Raw genomic sequence first — 15,935 nt, 5'->3', positions numbered from 1 at the left:
GTCACCTTGCCTGAGTCTTTTAAAATCTATGGGCAGAATATTTCACCCACTGGGCTGGTGCGTGCCCAACCCAAACGAGTGAAAAATGACGTGCGATGACTTCAGGCAAGTGTCAGCAACGCACCCGCCAACAATTAAGTGGCCTATTAAGACCATGAAGATCGTAATTAGAAGAAGAGCAACGCAGCATTTACCATTGGCTGTGCCATAACAAGAACTAACTCATACACGCAATTGCTAGAGCCAGACAATATCCTCAGCTGCAGCAGCGCACATGCCAACTGTCTTTGTTTGAGATGGGCAGTCAGCATTTTGGAGCATTGTCTGCATTTCCAGATGAGGGCCAGGCTCCCCAATGCCCAATCACCCATCAGCCCTATCTCAGGGCCGACCTCTTGCTGTTACTGCTGCTGTATGTGACTGAGTGACACTGAAAACTGTGGGTATGAGCCTCATATCATCAGGAATTGTGGCCCACAATATGTGGCGGCCTTCAGTCAACTGCAACAGCAACAGTGGGTAGGAGTATGTGAGTGATACTTGTGGGAAACAGTGCTGCAGCTGCGCAAGGAGGTGCAGGGTTCCAGCATTTTGCAAAAAAAAGTAAACGTCATATTTTAGGTAACAATTAATGCAATGCCCACGTCCAACGTAAGTTTAAAAGTTTTGGAAAATGCAAATAAGCTATCAAAAATGAACGTTTTCAGCTTAGGGGAGGTGAAGAAAGGTGACCCCAAAATCTCCTCCCCTGCTCCACAACACCCTCACTATAAATAAACCATCTGCCATCATCACTTGTATTCTTTTACAGGCTATCATGTACAATAGTTTTCTCCTCTCCAATACAACTGAAGAAATGATAGGTATAACTACAGCTTCCCATATCCCACTGCAATCTGAGCTTAATTACTTGTTTTAATGTCTTATATTTAGGTCATTTCTTTCCGAAGCTGTTAGTCAGCCTTTGCTAGTTCTGACACATATGCAGCAGACAGTGTTGTTGATAACACAAACGCATCAATATATCAGCTCAAAACTTCCACCACAGAAATGCAATCCCATCAAAATGACAAACAACAAATTGAAAATTTGGTTCTAACATAACAAGACTACCTGGAAATTCACCAGTCACAGGATGCATTGAATATTTCACTCAAACTTTTCTTCTATCATCTCCTAATGTAGTAGAGTGAGGCCGATGATCATAGGTTCCCACCTCAACATCTGCACCTTTGAAGAAAAGAGGGGGAGAAAGTCCCTAAAACAAATTGCACCATGTTGGGGTACAGTAGGGCCATATTCATTTTAAAGAAGGGCCTGCAGTTGAATCGTTAACTGATCTGTCCTCTCCACAGATGTGACCTAACCTGTGAAGTATTATTAGCGATTTTAGATTTTTGTTTCTGATACCTAGCATCTGCAGTATTATGCTTTCTCATCTCTAATTCAGCCAGCTGACTCTTCAGTTTTTACGCAAATGATCTGATTGCGGCAATTGTGTAGATGTATTTCATCAATCTAAGATTCAACAAAGCTCAGTTAATGATTTTGCATATGTGACTGAAAATCTATTGCAACACCAGCTAAACACCAGAAGCTGTCAGGTAAACTGGAACAGCTTAATTTTCTGCGAGAAGCTGTTCTGAAGCAAATTTCAGGAGCAAGAGACTTCTGAGAGACAGCCTGGAAATAGTTCATTTGGATGTTTGATAGGGAGGACATGCAGTCAATTAGGAAAGAACTACTGAGGATTCTAATGTTAAATGAAAGGTTTGAAGGTAGACATGTAACATTTGGATATATTTAACAGTAATTTGAAGGCTCTGTTTTAGTGCTTGGAAATCTAGAGACACGTGGATGTTCCAAAGACATCTGGAATGCGCTTCCACTTGACAAGGTGCAGAATATTTCAATGAACAAAACACCTAGCCAAATTGTAAATCAGTTGGTCAATCGTTCAATGAGGATTGAACAAATGCTCTATATTTTTAGAACAATAAATCTATAAGTATTTGGCAAAGATAAACAAGATTTATGTAGCAGAAAACAAATTGGTAAACTTGAATTTATCGACAGTGCCTGCAGTGAGCTAGTTAACTCGTTCTATCCAAAAAGGCACTTTGCTGCAATTTATAGACCACAAATTCTGTGGGAATGTGACTGAAGCAGCTCTAATTGCCCCACATTAGGTGGGAAGGGATTTTTTCCTGACCCACCACAAAACAGCCTATGCCAACAAGTTCTATCATTCTTCAGCTATTCATGCAATGTCAAATGTGCCTCTCTGCATTTAAGTAAGGAAGGGCTTTGTCCTTTCATTCCATTTATGTCCCTGTTGCTCTAGCAACACTGAGAACCATGCAGGCAGGCCAGTAAATAATGCTCCCATCCCTCAGGCGGTAATTACCTTGTCATTTTTTGAGGATGCCCATTGTGTGCCCAGGCCTTTGAATAAAACTGAGAAGCAGACAAGAGTCTGTTTTTCAAGCTTGTGGTATCAATTATGTATAGATGATATGAGCTGTCCAAGTTACTATAGTTAAAATAAGTTTAGTAGCCAGAAAGTCTGTTTCTCTCAAATCTATTTTTTCCCTTTCATGCCCTCCACAGAGTTAATCCATTATACTTTCATTCGGGAGCATATTGTGCAGTGACTTTCACTATTTAAAAACAAAGGCAGGAGCTGAATAAGAAGGGAATGTTGTGAGTTTCCATGACAAAGTGCTTAGCAATGATTCTTGGTGTTTTGATTGATTGTGTTCTGGCTCACTGTCATGCACCATACCTGTGAGATGAAAAGCATGTACTAGAAAGGCCAACCTACAGATAATAACATAAAGGTCTGGCATTGCATGGCCCCAAAATCTAAATAGTGGCAAGACATAGGTTATATTTTGGATAGGAAAGAACATTTGGTAATTTGTCTAATTAAATGCATGTAAATGGGAATGGAAAAGAAAAGGCTTTCATGAACCTAAAATTTCTCCTCATAAGGAAACAAAAATAACAGCAAATAGTGAAAATCAAATAAAACTGAAAATACCAAAATGTACAGAAGAATTTAATTTATTTTAAAATTCTATTTTAGCTTCTAAAATAGCATTATTAAAATAGAATGGAGGCAGGGCAGATCTGCTGCATCATCTTGTATGAGTCAATATTCTCACTGCCTATTGTGCTCTGAGATGACCTCTTTGGCATATATAAGCCTAGTGCCTGTTTAAGATGGCAGCCAGGGCACCTGTAATATCTTCAGTGCCAGTTTTGGGTCGATGGCTTTCAGGCATTCTTGGGGTGCTGGATCGTGGTCCCAGAAATTGGGTCCTCATTGTGTCTGTTTAAAGAGCCATATCCCATCATACTATGTTTAACTTGCATTTTCTGTTATCATTTTGGTTTATTTGCATTTGTAGCTGTCTTTTCCCTTCTTGCACTATTTTATCTGCTTTCTCTCATGTTTTCCTTCCACAGATGCTGCCAGACTTGCTGAATATTCCCATCATTTACTGTTTTTATTTCAGATTTCTACCATCTACAGTATTTTGCTTTCATGTTGATAAAGTGCAGCCATTTTGATACTCCATTATGAATCAGCACCTTCAGGAAGAGAGGGAAGAAAAGGGCATCAAGAAGTAACAGCCGTTTGTCTTTATATAGGGCCTTTAATACAGAAAACCATCCCAGGCCACTTAAGCACAGTCAGACAAACTTAACAAGCCAATGAAGGAGCTGTTAGGTGGAATGACTAAAAGTTTGGTATCAGCTGTGTTTTAAGGACGCTCTCAATAACAGAAGGGGAAGTGGAGAAATGGAGCTGTAAAGTGAGGAAATTGCAGAGCTTGGGTGCTAAATAACTGTGAGATGAAGAACATGTATTAGAAAGGCCAACCCACAGATAGCAACAATATGACCTGATAAAGGCCTGGAGTTGCATGGCCGCCCCCACCCACCCCCCAAATCTAAATAGCAGGAAGCCACCATTGAAGAGGTGAAGGGATCTCCAGGTACACAAGAGGCCAGTCGGGGTTGGAGTGCTAGACAGGGTTACAGGGATGAGAAGGGCGAAGGCCATGGATGGATTTAAACATAGGGATGAGAATGTCAAATCCAAGATGTTGGGGACTGAGAGCTGGTGTAGTGCAGCAAGCACGAGGACAATATGGGAACAACACTTATCCCAGCTTGGGATATGGCGCAGAGTTTAGGATGAGCTCAAGTTTATGGATGGCAGAGATTGGGAGGGCATTGGAATAGTGACTTTTAGGGTAACAAAGACAAGGATTAGGATTTTAACAGTGCAGCAGAAGATAACTGAGGCAGAGCAGAAACGGGCAATATTAAGATGATAGTCTTTGTGATAGAGATGACATGGGACCAAGATGTCAGCTGAGGATCAAATTGGACACTGAGCTTGTGAATTGTCTGGTTCAGCCTGAGACAGAGAGCAGGCAAGGGGTTGAAGTTGGAAGTGGGTACCAAGGACAATGTCTTCAGTCTTCTCAATGTTTAATTGGAAGTATTGAAGCTTATTTCTGTGAAAATACAATGGGTAAAGAACCTGGCAAGAATGGGCACATGTTCTTAATGGAAGGACCTCTTAAGATCTGTTTTCCACCTGGCAGCTGATCAATTTGACAATAACAAGAATAACAAGGGAAGTTAATGATCATGGCAGCGGGACGAAACCTCACATTGTGCCAGTTACGATCACGGGTGGGGCGGGGGAGATTGGAAATCTCAGAGATGGAGAATGGGAAATTACACAAGGGAGGGAAAGAGGGTATCAGGGCTGGAATGCAGGTCGGGCAGGTAATGGGGGCAGCGATAGGAGAGATGGGAGGCTGGAGGCTGCCTCGTGGGGCAAGGGCAACCACTCCTCCTCCTGCCGGCCCACTAGTGCATCCCAGAAGGATCTGTTTTGGGGCATTTATTACAGTGTCTCATAACAGACTTGTGAGCAAATTTATAGCTCATAGAGTGAAAGTGACAAATGCAACATGGATAAAAAATTACCTGAGTGACAGGTAACAGAGTTGTGGTTAATAGATGTTTTTCAGATGAGAGGAAGGTTTGTAGTGGAGTTCCCCAGGGATCAGGACTCTTGCTCTTCCTGATAATATATTAATGACCTTGACCTTGGTGTACAGGACGCAATTTCCAAATTTGTAGATGGTACAAAACTTGGAAGCATTACGAATTGTGAGGAGAATAGTGTATAACTTCAAAAGGACATAATTGGTGGAATGGGCGGACAAGATGAAATTCAATGCAGAGAAGTGTGAAGCGATTCATTTTGATAGGAAGAACATAGACAGACAATATAAAATAAATGGTACAATTGCAAAGGGGGTGCAGGAACAGAGGGATCTGGGTGTATATGTGCATAAGTCATTGAAAATGCCTGGACAAGTTGAGATTGCGGTTAAAATATACAGTATCCTAGGTTTTATAATAGGGGCATAGAGTATAAGAGTAAGGAGGTTATGTTAAACTTATACTGGATCAGCCTTTACTGGAGTATTGCAAACAATTTTGGACACCACACGTGTGAAAAGATGTGAAGGCATTAGATAGAGTGCAGAAAAGATTCAGTAGAATGGTCCCAGGGATGAGAAACTTCAGCTATGTAGATAGATGGAGAAATTGGGACTGTTTTCCTTCAATTTGAGATGGTTGAGAGGCATTTTGACAGAGGTATTCAAAAGGAGCAATTGGTGTGCAGTAATAGCGCTCCTTGGCTAGGGAAAGGAAAAATAATCAGCCAGAATTCCTATTCCTGATTATTGTGTATTGACTCCAGTGGAAAATATATGCATTAACACCAGGTGAAGACAGGGTTAGGAGTGGTCATGACGCCTCCATGACTTAACTCACTGCTTGAGCTCACATAAAGAAACAGACCTCTTAAACAAAGTGCCATAAAACAGCAAACATCTCTGAACCTATCACCTAACTTGAGCCAGTGCCTTTAATAATCATTATGGGAAGGATCTTCCCCCCCCATCAGGGGTGTTGTGCGGGAGTGGGCACAAGCGGGCAGGTTCCTGATCGCCGCCATTTTACGTGGGCAGGCCAGTTAAGGCCCACCCAGTGTGACGTCTGCCAGGAAGCATCCTGTGCGGGCAGGGGGATTCCCTGAGCCGGGAGTGCACTCTTTCACATATGCACGCAGAAGAGCGCACGGATCTCCCTGAGGCAAAGTTCTGCCTCGGAGATTGGCTCAAATGTCAAAACCAGTTTAAAGAATAGAAAAAAATTTACTGACGTGTCCCCTCATGTAACACTGTCACATGAGTTGGGACATGTCCATAACTTCTATTTCAAAATATTCTGAAATTTTGAAATCCCTCATGAAATCTCATTCCCCCCTTGGATGAGGTTTCATGTTTTTTCACAAGCCCGCCTGTGCTCCCGGCCTGCACCACCAACCTTAAGGTTGGACGGGCAGGTCGATTGATTCATTCAATTACTTTATTAATGGCCTTAAGTGGCCATTGACAGGTCGGTGGGTGCGCAGCCAACTCGGCTCTGAAAATGTAACTGACGCAGGATGACGTCGGGATGACCACCTGACATCACCCCGCGACATTTTACGCGACCAGAAGATGCAGCCCACATGCTTCAAAGATTGCTCCTTTGGAGCCTTGCCTGTGTTATTTTGTACCAAAAGGTGGCCTTTCACTTCGCATTCACAGAGCTTCACCCCATTGACCTGACACTAATACTCTTATTCATCAGTTTTTGGTCTCGCAACTGAGTACACTGCATAATTGAAAAAAAGATTTTCCTCATTTCACAGCTGCTGTTTCACTGTTTAAAATCTTCTATAGAGATTATTTTCTCCCACCCCATTGCTAATACTTTCTGGTATTTTGCATGGCGTTTTAAAGGAGTCCAAAGGAACAAGTCCCAGCAATTTATTTGCTGAGCAATGATAATTCTAATGGTATAATAGTACAGATCTCACTGAATGAGAGAATTATAAGAGAAGTTAACTTGTAAGTTCACACTGTCCCACTCACAAAAGAGCACTATCTTTGCTCCAGTTTAACATATCCATGTGTAGTGTTTGAAGAAACAGGAAATACTCTGATAGTGTTGAATTTGCATGATGCTAATCAAACCTCGTGGCCTTTTTGTTATAGGTAAACATCTTTGTGATGGCAAGCCATGCATGTTATCTGTGCACAGTACAATAATATGTTCGAATCGCAATGATCTCTGTGATTAGATGAGATACAGTTTGGCAAATTTCACTCAAGAGATTTCAAAGTTAGTTGGTGTAGGAAAAAGAGTGTCACACTGGTGGGATCATACTGCATTGGGACTGCATCACTGGGGGCAATGTAGCAGCAGATTTACTGGCCATCTGGCCCATGCTCATGTTAGAGGACTCACTGATAGTGTACAGTACCAAAATTAGGGGTAAGAAGTTCAGTTTGCCTACATAAGGATCAGTGCACTTCATCAAAGTAATTAACTGTTAACTAATTGCTTTGAGATGCTGCTGTGAAATGTGGTAAGCCAAGAGATAAATGCAAGTGCTTCTTCCTTTTCATTTCCCACACCAAATCTGACATCCTTTACCTTAATGAATAGACAATAAATGTTATACTTGCAAACTTAACTGGTAATATGCTGTTGTATTTCTGAAGACTTATGGTCATTGCTTAGAAGGTTTATCATGGAAATCAGGTCACAGTTTTTACCTGTTTCTTGTGCTGAGGTGGAAGGTATGCATCCAAGATAGAAGGAAGGGTGCTTTTTTTATGTGTAGACATTTGTAGTTGGGGAAGATGAAGATAGCTGAAATGAAAAAATAACAAATAATTATAAATTGTCATACATTACTTCAGGGCTATCAATAGATATTGAAAAATGAGACAGGCAGTTGGAGTACATTGCTCCTCTTACCAGTCTCAATTGCTTTCATGTGTTGTAACCTTTCTCTAAGTCTCTCCTCTTCTGCATCTGTCTCTTTTTTGCTATATCCTTAAGTCTATTTTTTTGTGTTTTTCTTTATTCGACCATGGGATGAGTGTCATTGGCTAGGCCAGCAATTGTTGCCCATCCCTAAATGCCCTTGAGAAGGTGGTGGTGAGCCACCTTCTTGAACCGCAGCAATCCATGTGGTTAGATACACCTAGAGTGATGATAGGGAAGGAGTTCCAGGATTTTGGCCCAGCGACAGTTGTTATGACCCCCTCCCAAGTGAGGTTCCCCAAAGTTGTTGATCCAGGCGAGACCCCTCAATTTGTTACCGTCTGGCTGGGCCAAATTGTTATGCCCTGGTAGAGGGGGGATGAACTGGCTTCCTGTCTTTATTCAGCATCTCCCCCCTTCTGTTGGTCAAAACAAGATTTAATCTAAAAAGGATCCCTTTGACAGATACCTTTCTCCCAGACCCAATCGTTCTGGTTTTGAAGGAGCCAATTTGATCAGAATTTCTTGAGTTAAAGGTAAGAGTAAGTTTATTAACTATTAAAGGCAGGAAAGGATAAAATACATGCTTATATGGGTCCTACAGGTTAAAAGTAAGGACTTAATTTGAAGTAAGGTTCCAGTAGAGTTGACTGTACTAGACAAATAGTTGGCTTTGAGGTTCTGGTAGTGTTGAATTTGGCCAAGAGGGAGAAAAATCAGAATACCTGCAAAATGGCGATTTGCAGGGATGGTGCGTGTCGCTGTTACTTCTGTGTCAAACTTCCAGCACTTGCTTTCTCTCAGAAAACCCACCAACAGACAGACACTGGGGCAGCTTTTCAGCTCACTTTTAATCCCTTCTTTGTATATTCCAAGTGGGAAGCAAATTCACAAATTTGCCTGGGCATTGCACACAGGATTTCTTGATGAGATGATACTCATCTCCCATTATGTTCCAATTTCTCTACTGGAGGGAGCAATTAGTTTCTGGATGGCTTTAGAAGTACCTTGTCTGGCAACAGGGTGGGGTATCATTATCTCTTAGGGAATCACCCTGCAGCAGTCCAGCCAGTGGATTGTGTGCATTTTTTAAAACTCATGTCTTATTTTAAAGTCCAATACTTCCCGACACAATTTGGTGTTTTTCCTCCATTATCGTGACACAGTAAAGGAACAGTGATAAGGAGGATTGGAGGGGAATTTACAGATGATGTTCACATGCACTTGCTGCCCTGTTCTTGTATAGGTCATGGGTTAGGAAGGTGCTGTCAAAAGAGGCTTAGTGAATTACAACAGTGCACTTTGTACCGTGGTACACACTGCTGCCACTGTGGTAGTGGAGTGCGTGAATGTTGAAGATGTGGCTGGGGTGCCAATTAAATGGACTGCTTTGTCCTGGATGGTGTTGAGCTTCTGGAGTACTGCTGCACTCACCCAGGCAAGTGGAGAGTACTATCATATTCCTGACTGGTGGAGTCAGGAAATGAGCTACTTTCCACAGAATTCCCAGCCTTTGTGCTGCTCTTGTCACCACAGTATTTATATGGCTGGTCTAGTTCAGTTTCTGGTCAATGGTAAGACCCAAGATGTTAACAATGAATTGATGGTTCCCTTCCTGTTCTTCTGTTTCTATCTCTCTACTTTTTCCTTTAGGTGTGAGTTGGTGCATGGCAAGGCATGATGTGGTTTAGTACGGCAGGGTGTAGTGATGTGACACAGGGCAGAATCATCCCAGATTTGCACTAAGTGAGGTAGCAGGCTTGAAAAAGATGTTTAACCCGCCAGCCGCAATGATGGATTTTTGCACCGTATCAATCCCTTCCGGTGCCACCACCTCATTAATAATGCATTCAGGGGAAACATGCCGGATCACTAGTTGGCTCAGATTTGCCTGCCACACCGTGACATCAGCGCTTCCTCGCTCCATGCACCATATTTAAGTTGTACCAGAGCACAGCCTACTTCATGTCTACACAGCAGGACTGCTCCAGTGACAAATAGCCCTGAAAACAAAGGTGATGGAAGCCCCCAAATTTAGTGACGCCCCTGTGGGGCACCTGCTAGATGCAGTGGAAGGACACCACGATGTCCTGTACCCCAACTCTGGCTTCAGGAAGTCCACCAGAGTCACCAATACAGCCTGGGAGGCAGTAGCAGTGGCGGTCAGTGCCAATGGAACACAGAGGAGGTCACCCAACCACTGCAGAAAGAGGACAAATGCTCTGATCCATTCCACCAGGGTAAGTCAACCACCTCATCATTCTTAACACACACTTCCAAACCCATTACACATCCACAGGGATCTCACACCTCAAGGGACAACACCACTAATGCTCACGCACATACTCACACCTCCATCAGGCTCATATCTTCTAGAGCTCACGTCCTCATCCCATCCATAGCTCTGCTCACCATAAATACATTCCATGCAGTGCCATGGGTCTTGCTCACACTATTTTCATCTGTTTTCATGCAGGAGAAGCTGACTCACATTAGCAGGGAGAGGTCCCAGACTAGTGGGAAGTGGCCCACATTAGGCCCCTCACTCACTTTGAGGAGCATGCCATTGCACTGACAGGTGAGGATGTGGACCATGCCTGCTGCGATGGTGAGGTCAGCGGTGAACACCCACTTAAGGATCCTGCACCCCATCATCCCTCTCTCAACACAACTGTGAGCGATCTCTCTCCTGCTTTTGGCTCTGCTGCCATGCACTAATTATCTCTACTCTGGTTCACAGGGAGCTCTGCCAAGCGAATGACACCCTCAGCCAGCAGTGCCTCAGCTCCATCCAGGTCCTCACCTGCATTGAAGAAGACACTTCTTCCATTGAAGAGCTGGAAATAAGCAGCCTGGAAGACCTGTCACGGTGCTTACCAACACCTTGTACCAGTGCAGAGATACACACCTCGGTGGGATTGAGGTCTAGGACAGGCTCAGGTTCACAATCTGGTGGTCAGGGCACAGACACGTGTTCACAGCAGCAGGAGACAGGTTCAGCCAAGCTTCCTGGCATGTGGAGGACTGCTGGGGAAGAGGCATCTATGAGCTCTGAGTCAGATAATGAGCCTCTGAATTTGGCCTTTCAACTCATCGTGGAGAGTCCAGGAAAGGCGGGGGATGGGGGGGGTGGGGTGAGTACATCACACAGAGCTGTTAAAAGCCCTCAACAGAGTGGCAAGTCAGAGGAGTGCATCACCTCTCCGGACACCTTCATTCCCCCTCCCAACCCCATACCCCTCCCCGGACACCTTCATTCCCCCTCCCAACCTCACCCCCACTGGACACCTTCATTCCCCCTCTCAACCTCAACCTCACTGGACACCTTCTTTCCCCCTCCCAACCTCACCCCCCACTGGACACCTTTATTCCCCCTCCCAACCTCACCACCCCCCCCCAATACATCTTTCTCTCCCACTAATACCTAGAACGTTCCTCTTTAACCCCAACTTTGCCGATCATCCATGGCGACGTCCGTGATGTTCCGAAGCAGGTCTGAAGCATCAACGACCATGGAAGATGGTGCAAGCTCACGGCAAGGTTCATGAAGGTCCAAACCCTCAGCAAAGTCGAAGCTGCTGCCTGGAGACCTCCCACCTCCCGAGAGCTGCTTTGCAGCGAAGTCACATGCATGAAGGTCTACCCAGCAAGTGATGCACGTGTTCCTCCTGGGCCCGATAGCTGTATGGCTCCAGCATCTTCTGCTCCTCGGATGTCTGAGATCGGAACAAGACTCTCACAGTAAGACCCGACTTCGGGATGCAAATTGGGATCATGCCAGCCTCCAGCAGGATTTGCGACCTGCCATGGCGGACACCATTGGATGATCCTGCTGTGATTTCATACAAATGCAAAACTGATTCCTGCCCCTCACCTTGAATTCTCCTCCCGCCCGCCATGATTCCCGCTGCAAATGGTGTGGCATGGCAGGGTGTGTCTGGTGTAGCAAAGTGTGCTGTGGCATACCGTGTTGTGCTGTGGTATCACAGAGCAAGTACGTAACAGCCAGCTGCATTGGAAGTAAGGATTGTGAGGGAATTATGGCGCTCGGCAGTTTCTGTTGATTTTAAAGCCTGTGCTCTGTGCTATCCAGCTGTGCATCACAATATTTAACATAAATGCATATTTTTGATTAAATTACATATTTAACATTAATTTTAAGTATACATTTTGAAGATAACTTAATTAGGCAAAACTAATAATGTTAATTGAAAATCATATCATATTTGGATGTATTTAGATTGACATACAATATGCCTCTTATTCGTTAAGGGGCATATAATGATCAAATTCAACTTACCAGAATGAAACTGAGGTTTTTAAACAGAGCAAACTGTGCCCTAGGGATTGTCTCGACTTTCCCCATAAAACCGGTGAATTAAGGGGGGCATGTCAGTGAAATAAAACTTGGGGATAGCTCGAAACCAAACCCCCTGCCAGACAAAGATAAAATAATTAAAGCATACCAATATATCACAAGAGATTTCATAGTCCCAGTTAGTAAATGTACTTACTCACAGAGGAACCGAGCAGTCAACTTCCGCAAGTTTTGTTGCTCTGGGAGACTGGAGACGCTGCATTGAGCGGATCCCGCCCTCTGCCTGGAAAATGTGGCCAGCTGCAACTCTGGTGTCTTGGTTTTAAAGCGGACTATGTTATCTTAATGTTCCTGCGCCCTGCGGGATGGATACCCGAGCACTTCATTCCGAAGCCGCTGCTAGTGACTCGGATCGTTACTCTTTCGCAGTTGAGGCACAACTCACCTTCCCATTCAGACTGGGGAGAAGAGTAGGTTTGGAATTCGAGCATCACCCGAAACAGTAATCAAATTATCCTAGTAAACCAGCATTTTCTCTGTCGAAATAACCTTGCGAGTGATCTAGTTTAGATAATAAAAGTATTTTTCCTGCAGGCTTGTTTTTCTTGTTATATTTTTTGAGCCTTTTACAGCATTGCATAACATTCTGAGGACTCACCACTTTATCATTGCAAATGTTGAAAAACACGTATCTATTTTTAGCAATCATTGTTAGCTACTCCCTACAGTCAAAGCAATTCTGTCTCCTAACTTCTACATTGAGGTTATCTGGAATCTCAGTTTCATTAATAGCCCAGTATATGCTGGGGCTGAGTCATGTCCAGTGGGGATTTGGAGGGATGCTTTCTATCTGCATTCATTCAATTCGGGCATTTCCATTATAATTTCTTTAAAATCTATTAGCAAAATATAAGACTAGAAATCTTCAGCAGAGGAAACAGGCTGAAGGCTGCTCTCTCTCTCTCTCGGAATGAATGTTGCCTGATTCAAGAAGCCAACTCTACCAGAAAGCTACCACAAGCCAAAACCAAAAACAATAATAATTGCAGCATCTCCTATACCGGACCACACCCAAGAAACCAGCTAACCTAAATCGGCCACAGCATTTAACAGTATATTCTTTTATCTTTTTTATTGGATTCTAACTCCCCTTATTTCTGATACCTGTGTGTGTGCGTGTGTGGGCCTGAATGATTGCATAAGGGCCAAATGCTTGGCATCGTGTTTTTATTATTTTTCTCAGGTTTAGTGCTTAGTAAATATGTTCTTTCCTTGACTCACTTATTGCTCATGGCAAAAATACATTTTTGATTTGGAAAAGGCATTTCCTCGTGAAGAAGAAAGTTAAACCTTTGTTGTGACCAACCTAGGAGATTGAATAGAGGGAAACAAGTTCACCCCTTCTCACCTAGTCGTAACAAAATTGGGGGCTCATGTCTGGGATGGTTCCCACAGATTGACAAAAGAATTGGAGTGGGGCAAGTAAATTTTTCCTTCAAAAGTAACAAAGCCTGCAAAAGGCATTCTTACATCAATTATGCTAAAGTTCTAAAATACCTACATTCAATGTCAAAGCTTTCATAGAACAGCATGAGATAACTGGCAAGGAGTTAGAGGCACTATCTTTGGAAGAATTTAAAAAGTGTGGCTAGGCACTTAGAGGTGGAGTTCCATCCAAAAGCCAGAAAAACTGAAAATTTAAAACAGGAGGTGAAACATCTAGAAGTGGAAATTGAGGAGACTGAAACAGATAAATTAATGGCAGAGAAATTAAGATTGGAGCAGCGGAAATTTGAACTAGAATCTGAGGAAAAGGAAAAAGAGAGAGAGAGGCAGGAACAAAAGGAGGAGAGAAAATTCCAGGAAAGGGAAAGAGAAAAGGAAAGGGAGTTTAAATTAAAACAGCTTGAGCTGAGAAGGGAGGATCCCACTGTATTCATTGAAGACACCCCTGATGAGTAAACCATGCCTAGCTCAGACTTAAGGGCTGACATATTCAAGTTGGCCCATTTAATCCCTAAATTTGATGATGCCTTCTTTATCTCTTTTGAAAGGGTAGCACAGCAGTTAAAGTGACCAGCCCAGCACTGGTCCCTGCCATTGTAGAGTAAGCTGACAAGAAAAGCTGATGAGATTTACTCCCTCTTGCCTGAGCAAAGCTCAACAAACCATGAGGCAGCAAAAAGGGCTATTTTAAGTGCGTACCAGTTAGTACCATCAGAAATTCCATACCATCAGACGTACCTGGAATTTGAGCGTCTTAAGCAGCTTGCTTTTGATCGTTGGGTACGGATGCTTAAAACTGAGGCCACCCACGTTCATGAAATAATTCCCCTCAAGGAGTTCCAAACCTCCATACACTTCCCGATAAGAATTCACATAGAGAAACAGAGAGTAACGGGCATGATAGGCAGCAACCATGGCTGATTGATTATGAGTTTTCAACAAACCCTCATCCCAAATGAAACCCTTCCATAGCCAGCCCCAACCAACTGAGGAGGATAGAAGGTGGGAGAGTGATAGGAAACTGAGCACCCCTGGGAGAGAAGGGACAGCTGAAAACACCGGGGGCCCTTCTCAGGCCAGAAAGGCCTGAGAAGTGGAGTGAGACCAAGAAGCCTACATGTTTTAACTGTCACAAGGCATGATCCCTCTGTGCTGATTGTTGGAGGTCATGGGAAAAACCCATGGGATTTGTTGGAGCACACAAACCCAGCACAGAAAATGGGAGTCAGATAGAGAACATAGCAGACCAGGCTATGGCAGCAAATCTCTTCTGATGCATGACTGTGAGTGTGAGTGAGTTTAAAACAGATCTGTGAGAGTTACAAGGCTTTTGCATTGGAAGGAAGAGTGGCCACATTTCTCCAAAGCGTGGCAAGAAAGCCTACAGTGATACTAAGAGATGCAGGGGTCTGCCAAACTCTGCTGCTGGGACCTTTCCACCAGAGAGTCCAGTGAGTGCCAAGGTGTTGGTAAAGTGTATTGAAGGAGGGTACATGCCCATCCCCTTATACCAGGTCCACCAGGAGTGCAACCTTGTGTCAGGACTGGTGACTGTGGAAATTGTCCCCAATTTGCCAGTGGACAGGGTTGACCTGGTCCTTGGCAATGACCTGGCAGGATTTAAAGTGATAGCATCCCCAGTAGTCTCGGAGAAGCTGCCCAAGGTCAGGGAGATGGAACAGCTGCAGAAGAAAGTGCCTTGCATTTTCCCTAACTGTGTGGTGACCTGGTCTATGGCAAGGCAAACTCCATCAGAGGAGACTGAAGTGGCGGTGCATACAGATAGCCCCATCATCTGGTTAGCTAAGACCATTTTGAGAATCAAGAGGAACCTAAGGAGGTCTTTCTTTGTTGTGGCTCAGCAAGTTGAGAACATTACCTGCCAAAACAGTGGTGAGGGAGGGAATTGACCCAATTCTTTACCTGGTATGTGCTGCCCTCTGAGATTCAGTCAGACTAGGATTCAAATTTAATGTCCAAAATATGCCAGGAGGTCATGGGCAACCTGGGTATGACCCAGCTGAATTGCTCAGCATGCCACCCACAGTCACAGAGGGTACAAGAACGATACCACCAGACCCAGAGAACAATGGTTTGAGAATATTGGCATGAGTACCTCTGTGACTGGGATAAAGGACTAGATTTTCTTCTGTTTGCTACCAGAGATTCACCCAATGAGTCTGTAGGG

General features: G+C 43.8%; 1 protein-coding gene across 5 annotated transcripts in view; it reads right to left on the bottom strand.

Moving 5' to 3' along the window:
• The window catches only part of si:ch211-130h14.4, a 201,878-nt gene extending 189,127 nt beyond the window's left edge, over window positions 1-12,751 (bottom strand). For 4 of the 5 annotated variants that reach the window (XM_041180101.1, XM_041180133.1, XM_041180115.1 and 1 more), the window contains exons 1-2: window positions 12,438-12,751; window positions 7,710-7,806 (exon numbers count right to left, since the gene is read on the bottom strand). In XM_041180101.1, the coding sequence (XP_041036035.1) occupies window positions 7,710-7,781 (72 nt within the window). In that variant the 5' untranslated portion in view covers window positions 7,782-7,806; window positions 12,438-12,751. Of the gene's footprint in view, window positions 1-7,709; window positions 7,807-12,223; window positions 12,323-12,437 lie in introns of those variants that run through there. The other variant, XM_041180109.1, reaches the window with a different exon arrangement.
• Window positions 12,752-15,935: the final 3,184 nt, after the last annotated feature.

Source organism: Carcharodon carcharias, chromosome 2 (genome assembly GCF_017639515.1).
Source record: "Carcharodon carcharias isolate sCarCar2 chromosome 2, sCarCar2.pri, whole genome shotgun sequence".
Lineage (NCBI taxonomy): Eukaryota > Metazoa > Chordata > Chondrichthyes > Lamniformes > Lamnidae > Carcharodon > Carcharodon carcharias.
The sequence above is the reverse complement of the archived record's forward strand: the minus strand, read 5'-3'. Positions and strand labels throughout refer to the sequence as shown.